Here is a 14,991-nt window from a genome sequence, read left to right as displayed (position 1 = left end):
ATTAGTAGACAAGCAAGGGATCTCCAATTGCTTGGATTAAGCTTTTGGAGTCCGAATAAATACAAATACTATAGTTTTCGGTGAGCTTTCGCTGGATTGGATCTGAGCCTGCCCACTCCAGAGCGCATTGGATGGCATAGAGTTCGGCCTGCATTACCGTACAATAGCTGGCAAGGCGGTACTTACGAGCCGCTATCTCACCGCCATTAATGTATGCCACAAACCCTGCACCAGTACCGCCATCAATTTTGCTCCCATCCGTGAAAATCGGCATGTTATTGCATTCGTTGCTTTCCAACGTTGCAGGATAAGAAACCACTTCAGAAAATAGTCTAGCCGGGTGTGGCAGCCTTCTATAGTCCACCGGTTTTTCGTAAAGCCTGTCATCAGGCAGAAAACCTGCGAGGCCCTCCTCGCCCTTCTTAGCTTTGTAAATGAGAGCGATTTGTTTTAAACGTAATTCTAGAGGCATAAGTCCTGCTAGAGCTTGCGTTGAATTGAGCGAAGCCGTTCGGTAAGCTCTGCATATTCGTATCGCTAGTGCTCGCTGAACCGTATTGAGTTTTTTTGCTATGTTTTTCCGTTTGGCAGCTTCATGCCATATGCTGACCGCAAACGTGATCATCGGCTCAATAGCACAAGTGTAGAGAATTCGAAGAGCTTCAGAAGATACACCCCATGTGGGTTTGGCAATTCTTGCTAGTTTGAGCGAAGTCACCGCTGCTCTTTTGCAGATGCTGTCCGCATGCTTTGACCAATTTAGTTTGTCATCGATTACAACCCCTAAAAGTTTAAAATCCCTAGAAAAAGATAGAGGTTGCCCATTCATCACCAGCGAAGGCGGAGAGACGCGCCTCCTAGTAAAGAATAAGGCCTTCGTTTTCTCCGCGGAGAAAGACAGTTTGACCTTCCTTCCCCAGGCCTCGACACTCTCCAGCACGCTGTTAGTCATGGTTTCTAGAGAACCAAGTTCTTTGGATTCCATAATCAGCAATACATCATCAGCAAAGGCCTGTGCGTGTACACCTTCAGGAAACGGCATAGAGAGAAGATCGTCGAGAACTATGTTCCACAGTACAGGGCCGCAAGACGAACCTTGTATGCATCCCTTTGATGTTTCTTTAGTAGCAGATGCTCCAGCATATTCGACGAAGACTTCTCGGTCGGATAGATAGTTTTTGATGAGCCTGATAATGTTAGCGGGACAATTTTTAGATTTTAACTGTTGAAGAAGATATGGCCACCATGAGTTGTCAAACGCGCCTTTGATATCAAGAGATACCGCCACTACGAGCTGACCATCGCGGTTAGCCCCCCTGATTCTATCAATTGCTGCATGAAGCGCGTCTTCAGTACTCTTTTGAGGGGTGAAACCGTACTGATATTCGCTGAGCAGATGTTTAGTCTGAAGTTTCCAGGAAACTCGATTAATAAATAATTTTTCGAGTACTTTACCGAACACGGGCAGCAATCCGATGGGCCGATATGACGAGACGTTAGCGTAGCTAAACTTATGTGCGTGCAAAAACGAAAAAACGCGTGCATAAACGTTTACAACGAAGCACTAAAGAAGTTGAAATTTCAACATTGGATCCAGGTAAATGGACCTCAAAAAAAACCTTTACTATTATTACCAATGTTAAAAAAGTAATGTGAAATAAATGGAAAAAAATGAATCTCAGTATAGCAACACTAGTGCCAGTTCCATTCGCGATCCGCGTATTGTGATTTTTGAGGTTTAGAAGTGCTGAATATTGCGATTCGTGGTTGATTTAGGTTTACGGGCCTACTGATTCCTGATTTAATTCGCAATAGAAGTACACAATGAAAAATAAATGGTGATAATTTTAATCTGAAAGTATTCGAATAAATCAGTTTTAACCTTGGTTTCAATCCATACAAACCCACTATCCGTAGGAAGTTTTTGTTATCACGCGAGGAGGTTTATGTAGGTGCGTGAAATGTCAGAATTGTCGTGGACCAGTGCCAAATTGAAATATTTAACGTCGAACAAACTGCGGTGCTCAATGAATTCGCCGTGTTTTTCATATTCATATCCCGCCTAAAGAATTCAGTGTTTGTCTGCAGCGGTGCGTGTGGAGATTGTGGAGGAATAACAGTTTAACTTCCTGACTGTCGCAGAGAAAGTGAAGGTATTGTCCGTTCGTACAGAACGTAATTGCGATTTTACTATTATTATGCGCAACAGTGTGTATCCGTGCATGATTTGGTCTTTTTCGCTTTCATTAATTCAATCAGCGTCGATATTTTTCAATAAATTATTACATATTTTTTGAACAATCTAGTTTTCGAATGTCATTCTTTCGCAGTTAGATCAGTCAATCGGTAGTCGTGTTGACTTCACGAATCGATGTATTTTTATTTAATACACAACATTCGTCAACGCTATTTTTATATTGTGTAACCTGTCCAAACCGTTTTCGGATAGTGCTCATTTTTTGTTAGAATTAATCCGAAAATGTGAATCAGCTGTTTTATTGTGTCGCCGTAATTCTGTGCAATATCTGCCGTGCGATATGCTCCGTCGAGAGGGCATTCTTTTATTTAGATGTCAGTTTTATTGTAAACATATTTCCTAGTGTTATTTTTGGACAGTCACATTTCGGGCACGAGTTCCCTGGGTTTACTCGAGGATTTTCTCTCAGTTGTTGCTGGAATATTCGCGCGTGGATTATTTTGAAACTCAAGGTTTACTCACACCGATCTGCCGAGAGAGCAAGTTCAAGAATATCTTTTGTGTTCGTGTTGTGTTTTTGTTCCTGCTGCACATATGGTGACTAGATCGCCTTGTAATTGTCAGGTTAGGAGCGTGAATTGCGTTCTTTTTATATCTCATCTACATTATAATATGCCAGTGACACGCATTTTTTTCAATTCCGTCACTCATCTACTTCACTATTTTAACCTCAAATCAATCTTTTTCGTTCTTTGAATTTTACATTATCACAAATCAAATTGGTCACACGGGCAATACTCTCATACACCCACTATGTTTAATAATTTGACACCCTCTGTCTCGTCAATATTCTTCCAATAAGTCTTCCTATCAATCATTTCGGCCAATGTTTTGAGTGGTTCAAAATAAAAAAATGGTAATTTTATAGTACTCCATATCATTCTAACACAACCTACTGTAACTTAAAAATAAGTACTAGCTTTAAAAAATCAATTAAGTAATTGAAGCAACAATCAATTGTCAATCAGCAAAATTACTTGTGGACACACAACTAAAATTCAATAAACAAAGCAAGATTACATAAATGGTTATTTTTTCAACTCCTTTTTTATGCTTTGTCAAGGTTTATCATAATTAATTATCATTGGTCATGAAATCACCCAAGTCAGGGAAATGTTAGTGCCCTTTGATATGTGTTGAAATACTGACACTGTTGATGGACAGCAAATATTTGCCGGGCAACATGTATGTCACCCTCTTCACAATAGTGAGTAGTACATGACCACACACATTTATCTGACTTGGACCATTCATTGTGAAGCCAGCGCCAAACACATTTTGAAAGTAGCTGATATACTGGATTATTTGTTAGGTTGGGTTAGTTTAGTTTAGGTTAAGTTAAGTGAGGTTAGGTTAGGTTTTCATTCTTGAATTCATGAATTTGACCAAAGTCGGCTATGACAATTAGCGCGGTTCCCGCCTGGCTTCCCCATAACCGACTTGTACCCTTTCTTCTATAGAAATGGAGACTAAATGAATGAAATTGATGCAAGAAAGGTCTGGTTCATTGATTAGGCCACAAGTGACTTCTCATTGCAATTTCATTTAAAGATAACTTCACGCTTCCTTGTCAATTTTACGTAGGTAGCCAAAACCAATACATCGACTATTATTTTTAAGATGAATAATCATGTAAAACACCGATAAATGTAAACAAAATAACAGACTTCAAACCATGTGAATGTGAGTGGCCATTTTGTTTTCTGTGCTGCCAATAGAAGAACAAAATAATGAACTTGTTACCAATACAACCACATATCACACAATGTCGTACTGCTTTCAAAATTCCTAATATGAAATGTGTATAGGTATTTAGGACTTTTTCTAACCAGATTCCAAATTCTTTGGTACTTTATCTTGTTTCTTATTGAATTGTAGCCAAGATGTTAAAGAAAAACTTCTTGTATAGAGATATATCCTAAACCACCAGAGACCACTAATTTTCATATTAACCCTAATAAGTTACTCTGTTAGTTAGGTACATTTTCTTTGCATACAAGCAAGGCACTTATATGAAACTGGAATTATTGTATTCTTAGAGCCCTATGCACAATCGTCTGTCATAATTACAACAAAATTACAACAAAACACTATCCAGAAAGCCTTTCATAGTTATGATCGAGTTGTCTATGGTCCACCAAATCTGCAATAGCTTCGTTCTGTATTTCTATTGAAAATATTACCATATATAAAAATTCTCTTTTTCATAATTTAGGTAAATTATTTTGTAATTGTTAAACGATGACAAAAATATGAAAAATATATAAAATAAATTCAATAACTATAAATACACAATTAATATTTAATAAAAATGATTAAATGTCTCCGCAATTAGTGAATAATATAAGTTATTTTTTGACCATGTTTTTCCCGATACGGTAACACTTGCCGTTGAAATGTCAGATTTTGTCATTTACAATTATTACAAATATATGCCATGATGTGAATAATTATATAGAGTGATTAAAACTAATATTACCATGTTGGTGTGTAGGTAACTAAGTACTTATATATTTCAACTACCTATCTATTGGTTTAATATTACATACATATCTAAATCTGAATAAGAAAAGTTAATTCATAATTCATTGACACTGACATTTCAATTCGATAATCGGTTTTACTAAATTAAGACATGTACAGAATCAAGAAAGTAAAGGAAAATATGTCGTATTAAATGTCACGGATATTTAATAGTTGTTCAATACCCATATTGAGATCAATTGTTAAATGAATTTGAGTGTATTGGCCGTTTTAAAGACACGTCAATTTATTTTGACAGCAGCTGTCAGTGGTAAATGGCAATACGGAAGGGGGGCAAGGGGACGAGTGCATAACAAAAGTAGTCTATGGTTAAGGATTCCTTATCTCTATAATCTATAGTTAACAGATGGATTTCGGCTACTTACAATTTTTACTGTTATTTTATGGTAAGTACGAATTGAGCATCGCGCTCTAAAGCTCTATTTGGAAGAAGATTCAATAAGTTTGGTATCGGTACTGTATTGGTATTTGATATGTTTCTTGACAACAGCATTTTAAACCAAATTAAAAATAATTCTTGATAATTTAAAGTAGTTTGATTTACTTATGGTAATAATAATCGACATTGAGTTTCCGGTTAAAACATTCATCCTGGATAACATAATTGATAACATTATGTTTCATTACATACTCGTGTGAGGAAGTGAATATTTTTTTTTTGTTAAATCCCTATTGTGAATAATTCCAGGAAGTTGCTTGAAACTATTTTTGCAAATTGATGATCCAAGTAATACATCTTTCCATTGCGTAAGGTACTTATTTCGATGTTTGAGAAAATATTTCAATATTAAAAATAGACAGGACTTAATCATGATTTCATTATTATGCTAATCTATAATGATAAAATAATCTATAATATAATTCCGAAACAACAGATGATTGCATACACACATAGACATTTACAATTTCCCAACTAATAAATATATAATTTATATAAAAATATGTATTTTTTTTTAAAATACAACAACGTCATAAATGCGTACTTAATAAAATTCACAAATATACTTATAATATCAGTGTCCTGTATTAGTGTTATAAACATAAAATCGTTGTTTTTTTTATAAAATGAGCCTACATTATTTAGGTAAATAATCTCATACAATCACAATTATTATAAATACAGTAATAAAATAGTTTGTTATCTTCGAGCATATGATATAGATTTTTGTTTGGCTACCAATTTAACCAATTCAACGACACTAAAAATTCCCTAGAATCGACCATCAAGTGTTTTAATATAAAATATTTATATGAAATCCTTTAGGTGTAATATATGCCTGAGATTAACAAAGCAACTGCGTCTCAATTTTTCACCACCTTCTGTACAATATTCTTCTCCTACTAGCAAAAACCAATCAACTGTTCAAATGGTAATTATTTGTAATTTTGTCAGCAGAATCGAGTAAAGAGAGGCAGAGGCTCGACTTGGCTGCATCATGTCAGGTCCATTGACCCCTCCACCGGATGAGCAAATGATGGATGGCATCAACGAGCCTGATGATGCCGAACAGATGTTGCCGCTGCCAAGGTATTATTTCATATCTACTCATCTGCATCTATCCTACTTACTGTGTTTGTTATATTTTCTACATGTTCATCTTTCATCATCAGCCAGGATCGTTCCACTGATGGATGAAGGCCTACCCATAACTCCTATACTTCATTCAAAACTTGCTTTTCCACCGCAATGGTTATTTACATCGAAGGTATCAAAGAATGGACAACTTTTTTTACTTTCTTCCATTAAGAAAACAATATATGAATATTTTAAAAGAAGATAGGAAGGAATCATATATTTTTTATACCCTCAATATCATAATAATGTTTACTTAACAATATAATATACAATACAATTTACTTAAAAATGAGATCACTAATACATAAATTAGTGCACGTGTCAGGGTTAGTTCCATAACTTGCGATCAAAAATTTTCTCTACTAAGACGTTTGTCCGATTGTGTGTCAGTAAGGATACGCCCAGCGAAACAGTGTGGCATCAACTTCCGCACACATTTTCATGCGTCTGATTGTAATTTTAAACACAAAATTACTAATACCTACATGATTTAAAAATCTCTATGCTTGCACCTGGAAAAGAAAACATTCCAACGAATATTTTTCCAACCAGAATAAGGTTCAATCTATCACAGTGGTTTCCAAATTTTATGTACTATGCCCCATATCAATACTCAAAGCACAAAGGATTAAACTTTTTGCCCTTCAGTTTGGAAATCACTGATCTAGTATACATAAATAATTAGCCTATAAATTAATTTGGAATGAAACACATCACTTAAGCATCTGAATCGCGTCCAGAAGAAATTTCTTCGATGTCTTTATTTTAAGACATAACTATTTTCCTTTCGATAATTCGTCAAATGATTATTTTACGGCTGCCTTTCTACAAGGTATGCTTACTTTTCACTCTCTTGAATCTCGTAGGTCTCTTCTGTTCTTGAAACACTTTTGCCTGTTATTGCGAGGGATGGTTTCCAATCCTGGTGTCCTAATGAAATTGAATTTACACGCGCCTGTCAATTACCTATGTGGTCGCAGCCATGATTTATTCTGGAACGGAACCGTTTCCTCGTGTCAAGCCTATCAGGCACCATCAGCGAGGGGTGCAAGACTAGTCAATGCGCTCCCCAAAGACAGCCATTTTTTCATTTTTCATTTGTATTAAAAATTTTATTTTTTTGTATAAAATTGTACTTAAGTATGTTTTTATTTTTAATTATTATTATTTTATATATTATTCTCTTCTCTCTTGTGAGGGTAATATTTGTTATAATGTAAATCTCATGTTGTGTAAATGTATTATAATATTGATTTCTATGGACCTAATAGGTTGAGCAAGTGGCTGACATCCATTTCTCGTAAAAATAAAATCTGTTAATACATACCTCCACTCTGTGGAGTCCCATATGATCCTATTCGGATCGGACATGGTCAAAATAATAAAAATATATAATGACTGCACCACATTATAATATGTAAAGTTCGATAGTTTGGGTACGAAGTAAGAAAGATTGGGAGGGGCATCAAGCAAGATGAGGTGATACAATAGGCAGATTCTAAATAAGTAGCAGAACTTTGGGTCTACTGTCTCTGTCTACCCCGGTAAAGAATAATAAATCAGATCTGCCCACCTTAAGGTGACGCATCAGTGAAACGCCAAATAATTTTCAACTGTACGCGCGACAAAATTTTGGACTCGCTGCCATTCACTGAGAGAATGTTGACCCGGGAACACGTCACTTTGCTGCGTGATGGCGACGGGTCAATTAATTCTAAAATCGTGTAAAGATGACTAAAAACGTTACCCATTTACTTTAAAAAGAAAACATGTCAATGAATATATTATTATTGTTACTAATAGAACAATAAACAGAACATAAAATGGACGTATGTTGGATTTATATGACAATTAATATTTCGTTTGACAGGCGTCATTTTCACCCGCCACCCGCAATCCGCGCATCGCCTAGCGACGATCTTTTTAGACCGTGCCTCAACTAATGCATGGCCTTAATTGTTAAGCATAAGCTGTAGGTACCAGTATAATATTCTACAATAATGGGAACTGCACTTTTTTCTGCGTTAATAATTAATGTAATATGTGCGTAATTTGATAGAATGGGTTTTTACCGGAAACCTTACGGAAACATTTGATGGATATCAGCCAAATTGACGTTTCAGAAATTGGCTGTCCACCAGATGTTATTATGCTAATGAATACTTTTCTCAAAGTTTTTTTCCGATCATAGTTTCGTGCAAATTTTCACTATCCTCGAGTCTTGGTGTCGGTGTCAAACAAAAATTCCTCAAATATTTGCAGAACTTCTATCACTCGATATCAGAAATCAGGCTCCAGGCAATCGTCATGCAAACATTATCATAGTAAATTCTAATTAAAAATAAAAATTGTAGATCAGTATTTGCCACCTAGATTTCATCTTTCTACATCTTCGGGCATTGTGTATAATAGCGATAATATAATACATATCGATACACCTGTTCAATAGGGGAACAACTCATAAAACCTTGTTCCGAGATGATGGCATTTGAATTTTTTGCAGTAATTCTTATTTTAATTTTATAAAGCCTTGATTTCGATGAAAGTGTATATTTTTTGTATTTGATTTAGTGGAATTCATCAATGCACAATGAAATTGTACATTTTAATAACGAATTAACAAATAAATTTGATTATATAATGGAATTACTGATTAATCTTAGAAAGGATTATTCGATTTTATGACACATTGAAGAAATTTTTAATTATTTTTTTTGCTGAATTATAAAGAGAAGACCTTTCTACATCAAATGGCATTCTTAACTCAAAACCTTTAAATTTTGAGTTGTTCCCCTATTGAATTGGTGTATCGATGTATAGATATCAGTGGCGAAGGGTGGAGGTAGGCTGGACATAAATAGTGCCCATTAGACTTTGTCAGTCATATGTATTTGTTTTTATTGAACTAAGCTACAATAAATTTACATATGGAGTTGGCTAATTTAAAAAAATTAAAAATAATTTAAACCCTGCATAAACCAAACCATAATAGTTTAGGTATGTTATGGGTGATCCGACAAAAGTAGTGCACACCTTTTCAGTCATGCTTATTTAGTACATATTATTACAGATGGTGTTTGTTAGTTTTTCAAAATTCATTAAACCCTGCCTGAACCATACCATAACTGATACTAAAAATTCTTCTCTCTATAAAATATCTAAAGTTATGTATGATTTAATCGCATAATTTTAGATAAATGAATATAATTTGACTATTATCTACTATGGCTTGGATAAGTTGAGTTTAATTGAATTTTAAAACAGACACCATCTCAATCTATCTCATTGACAACAAATACGTAACGTGTGACTGAAAGTTTAGTATGTACTATTTATGTCGGATTTTAAGTGTCTACCTCCACCCTTCGCTACTACTCTGCATTCTTTTAAAATCGTATGCTCGTAACCACAGCGAATAATAAAATACTTTCTGTATATTGGATACTGGTTGATAATTAATATCTTATTTTTTATAAAATTTTAAATCACCTACTTGCTAATATAATAAATATCTGATAATGAATAAAAAAAATTCTATATTATGGTAATTATGATGATTCTGACACAAGACATCATAACGTAGTACCCTAGCAGACGTCTCACATTTATCACACAGTCACCCACATGGGAGTATGATACTCGGAAATACTACTAACCACAGACCGCATGGTTGGGATATATTTTATGCAGTTTTGGATAAGTAGAAAGTAATTACTATTCATTGCTTCTCGTAAGTATTTAAATGTGATATTAATTTACAATCATCTGTATTATTTACCAGTAGCGAAGGGTGGAGGTAGGCTGTTAAGATCCGCCATAAATAGTGCATACTAAACTCTGTCAGTTATATGTATTGTTTTTCATTGAAATAAGACTACAATTTACAGACGGTGTTGGTTAGTTTTTAAAATTCAATTAAACTCTGCGAAACCAAGCCATAATAAATAGTAGTCAAAAAATACTCGTCTATCTATAAAATATCTAAAATTATGCAATTAAATCGTACATAACTTTGGATGTTTGAATGATCTATTATAGTTTGGTTTAGGTAGGGCTTAATGAATTAAAAAAAAAATGAACTAACAATATGTGTAATATGTGTTCTTAATCCAACGAAAACAAATAAGCATGAATGAAAAAGTGAGCACAATTTTGTCGCATCGCCCAAGGTAGACCAAACCTATTATGGTTTGGTTTAGGCAGGGTTTAATTGATTTTTTAAAACTAACCAACACCATCTGTAAATTATAGTCTTTGCTCAGTATAAACAAATACATTTGATTAACAAAGTTATGTGCACTATTTATGGCAAATCTTAACAACCTACCTCCACCCTTCGCTACTGATATTTACACAAACTGGCTTTTAACATCATCCAATATGTATACCTGTTATCGTGATTATATTATTAGGAATTAATTTCCTTTTTTTTTTTAAATAGGTACATAACTAGATATATAGTCTTGTTTCAATTACCGTAATAAGAAAAATAAATGAGTTACATACTCAATGAGATTTTTTTTAAATTATGTCTTTACTGATTGCATTGCCCCCGACACATTTTTTTTAATCACTGCGTTTATTTTTATCAACCTGTAAGAGAAAATATTATGAGACAGCGTAAATTGTTTATCTATCTAACGTAGGTCAATTAAATGCCATATTGTTTGCTCTTTCGGTAAATCAAATATTGTCAAAGAATGCTTCCAGTGATACAATTGGACCTCGCCGTAATTGTTCTCCATTGCTGTTTCCAATCGAATATGTAGGGATAACTTCCTTTTCTTTAAATGATGAATATTGTAATGCAAAGATTTAGTATTTGCGCCACCCTCACTCAAGTGGAATACTTTTATATCATTAGCAATTGTTAAACATATCCCTCTTTCCCTATTGGCACCACCATTGACATGTTTTTTTATGTGCTTTAGATGCGTCAGTGTAAATAGGAATATATTATTATACTATCTAACGAATGGCGCCTTTATGGAAGTACATCACATTACATACATCCTTGCGGTGTGACAGCCCGGTATCACCATCCCCAGTCTGGTCTCTCCTCCGCAATCCTCCTCGAATCCGGAATTCCAATCGCTCGCGCGTTCTGGGCCACGCCATCGAACCACCGCAGATTGCGTCTCCCAGATAGAAGTACAGTAGAATCTCGATATAACAGACTAATGCGGGTGAGAGGTGTCCTTTAAAGCCGAAAGTCCATTATATAAAAACAAACAAAACCCTGTTTATTAATGGAGTGGTGTCAATTCGCTTGCTTTTGGTTAAAATTTCAAATTTCAAAAATGCGTGTAATATAGTTGAATTTCGTTGTCAGTAAATGTTATTAGACACTTAGATTTACAGCACCTGTACACATGCATGGATTTACTGGCAGCAATAGTGTGTATTTTAAACTATCATGACAATAACTGTTTACACGTAAAAGTCCTGATTGTCTCTCCAATCTCATTCTTCAAGAGTGAGCCAGACGAGATGTTATCATTTTATGGTACTATTTGACAGGTAGTGAAAATCGGTTAACCTCAAAATTCGTTCATAGTTTGTGTTTTTGCCGGCAGGTTCGCCACTATCGTTCTGCGCAGGCGCAGATCGAAAATTGCATACAATCTTGCAATTGCAGGATAATACATGTTTACACGTACATTTTCTTGTTATGGCCACGATAATACGTACTGTCAGCAGTAAATCCATGCATGTATAATATTAACAGGATATTTTTAACAACTTTCATATTTGACTGGATATTTTGTCTGTTATATCCGAAGTCCGTTATATTGAGGTTCTATTGTAGATAATTTGGAAAAGTTTTAAAAACAAGCCTAGAAAATATCATTTGAGAATGGCCTCTGTAACAAGCCCGAATTGTTGAGAAAAGTAGGGAGAACTCTACACGCGGTGAAAACCCAGAAATCTATAAATACGATAACCGAGTGGGGTTGTTGAACTGGGCGACTTCTTTAACCGATTGAGCTACCAAGTCATACTATCCATGCAGATATTTTACTAATAATAATTGTGTGAAAACTATCGAACCTATTTCAATCTTTAATGTTTTGAATGGAATCCTGTATACAGAGATGACTGCAAAAAATTAATTTATTAAAAAAAAACTACCTAACAAGCAAACAATGGCAATGCCAAGATAGTACCCCCAGATTGGGTCTATTGTCCCAGCAAGCCATTAATTTCCTAATAACAAGCCACATTCACATTCTGTCAATAACAGTGTGATCATATTTTGTGATTTGAATGGTGGGAAGAACATAAGCAACTAATTTTCATTCAGATTTCAGTCAGAATTTTTACAATGACGTTCTTGCATTTGCTAATAATTTTTAATGCAATTATTAACTATTCAAGACTAAATTTAATATACACAATTCTTAAATTTAATTTATACTCTTTTAAATGTTATATAACCGAATGACTTCTATCATAACCCAGTGTATTTTTGCGGAATATTTATAAATGTTTTGCCAGAATCACATTTTGCAACATCAGTTGATTTGTATAGATAGGTACACAATTGATTACATGTTTCCTGTCGTATTTGTCCTATTGTATTGATGTTTTTTTTTGTTGGTGAACTGCCGATTGATTTTTTTTTTGCTCTTTGACATTCAACGGTGCTGGTATCATGCCCAAATACGTTTTGGCAGGTACAGTGAATCTGTCTATTATTTTCTGCAATTGTTTCTTTACCCATCACAGTATACTTATTTATATATATATATGTGTGTATTGTAACTATCCATTTTGACTTTTGAAATTTAATTTTTGATCCTATGTTCATCAATCCAATCTAATTTTCTGTTGGATCAGCAGCTTTATTCACAAGTGCCATACATTAAACTGGCATTTACAAGATATTAATTCTACAGCTCCGCATTTACAGTCCGATCTTATTACTGTTCGACCCGGGAGAGCATATCAACCTTACAATGGCAAAATATTGTCATATAAGTATTGCTTGAGACTTTCACTTATTTATTATAGTATTTCATGTTCTGGCTTGTTGCACCGAAATCTTCACAATATTAATATTGTATTAGTTGTATTATTAGCAATATTAATATTGTAGTAGTTATATTGTATTAATATTAATATTGTGAATTGTATTATAAATGAAGAAAGTACTAGGGATTGCAATACCGGTATTTCAAAACCGATATCTAAGTTTATTTCGATACCGAAATACCGGTTTTAAAAATCGGAAAATACCGGTATATTCGGTATTGAAAGTGGAAACAAAATGTATGTAGGTTTAACATGGCTGTATTTTTTGTCGGGTTTCGCAATGTCTAGTTTAGTTCCGTTGCCCTTCAACGCCCTTGGAGATCAGCAATGGTACGTGCTATAAAATATTAATATTTTAAAAAGATTTTTTATATAAATATATTATATATTTATTAGTAAATACTTTTTCTATATATTTCACAAATACCGGTATTCAATTGAAAATACCGAAATACCGGTATTAGTATTTTCATTCGATATTGCAATCCCTAGAAGGTACAAGGAACTCAAAATTTTCTGTGTTAAAATTGGTAATTCAGAGACATGGATTCGGCTCCATTGTACCTACATATATGTACGTAACATGGTTCTTTTCGCATATTTAACCGGTTCCTATGCCTTCAGCGAGTTACATCACTCTATGAAGCCGTGATCGATAGGCCGCACATACAAATTTCGCGAGTTATCTCGTCCGACTTTAAACTCAAATTATTAGCCACTATCGATTGATTTGCATAATCTAAAAAATTAAACACACAGTGACATCTGTTTGATTCATTATGAAATACTAAGCCAGAAATTATCGGTATCACAGTGATTGTAGTAAGAGCTTTACTCTACATTCAATGTGTGTCGTTAAAAATCTGTGGCCTGTCAGATACTGCCACAGTAATATCGTGAGGCATAGAAAAGGTTAACCTTTTCTATGCCTCTGATTTTTGGTTTTTTTAAGACTTATCTCCTTTCTCCTTTCGCTCATAGATTAAATATTTACTTCAGCCAATCTTAGTCTCCATACCATTAAATTATATGAACATTTTGTAATTTTAAGAAACACTGATCTAATCTTATTACTGTGGCTGTGTCAAAATCATCCCAAAGTTACTCCAAACTATTATTCTTGCCGCTTATAAATATTCCAAGTTGGCGGTGTACTGAGATGTTATTAACCTAATCAATATCATCACGCAGCAGATACACGCTACCCAAGAATGGCGATTTGGCGGCGCTCCTTTGGCAGCAGAAAATGAAAGCGGGGGTACTGAGCGCCCCGCATTTCCGAGATTATTGGAGGGTCACTGTGCCCCGAGTCTACGCCCCGGAATTGAACAGGAGCTGCTTAGGTGAGTTTATTAGAATGAATTAACTCATAGACATGTTGTTTTAATTAATATGTGTTCAATGCTTTATAATTGATGCCGAATAAACTGGCATTGAAAAGGTAGGTCTCTGAATCTAGACATTGTTACACGTGGAAATATATGTCTGAGTTACTTTCTATTCACAATGTCTCATTGAAATTCAATATGCACAATGGTTTCATGTTTGTAATAGATCAATATTATACAAGAATGAATTT

At 34.4% G+C, this 14,991-nt stretch overlaps 1 protein-coding gene across 2 annotated transcripts in view; it reads left to right on the top strand.

The window, feature by feature from the left end:
* Positions 1-1,694: 1,694 nt before the first annotated feature.
* The window catches only part of LOC147078080 (E3 ubiquitin-protein ligase UBR1-like), a 62,610-nt gene continuing 49,313 nt past the window's right edge, over positions 1,695-14,991 (top strand). The window contains exons 1-3 of one of the 2 annotated variants that reach the window (XM_085961188.1): positions 1,695-2,153; positions 6,198-6,329; positions 14,604-14,755. In XM_085961188.1, coding sequence (XP_085817314.1) covers positions 6,238-6,329; positions 14,604-14,755 — 244 coding nt within the window. In that variant the 5' untranslated portion in view covers positions 1,695-2,153; positions 6,198-6,237. Of the gene's footprint in view, positions 2,154-6,194; positions 6,330-14,603; positions 14,756-14,991 lie in introns of both variants that reach the window. The other variant, XM_085961189.1, reaches the window with a different exon arrangement.

The sequence above is a fragment of the Rhyacophila brunnea genome, unplaced genomic scaffold (assembly GCF_057557595.1).
Source record: "Rhyacophila brunnea isolate RB1 unplaced genomic scaffold, BYU_Rbru_1.0 scaffold_12, whole genome shotgun sequence".
Lineage (NCBI taxonomy): Eukaryota > Metazoa > Arthropoda > Insecta > Trichoptera > Rhyacophilidae > Rhyacophila > Rhyacophila brunnea.
The sequence above is the reverse complement of the archived record's forward strand: the minus strand, read 5'-3'. Positions and strand labels throughout refer to the sequence as shown.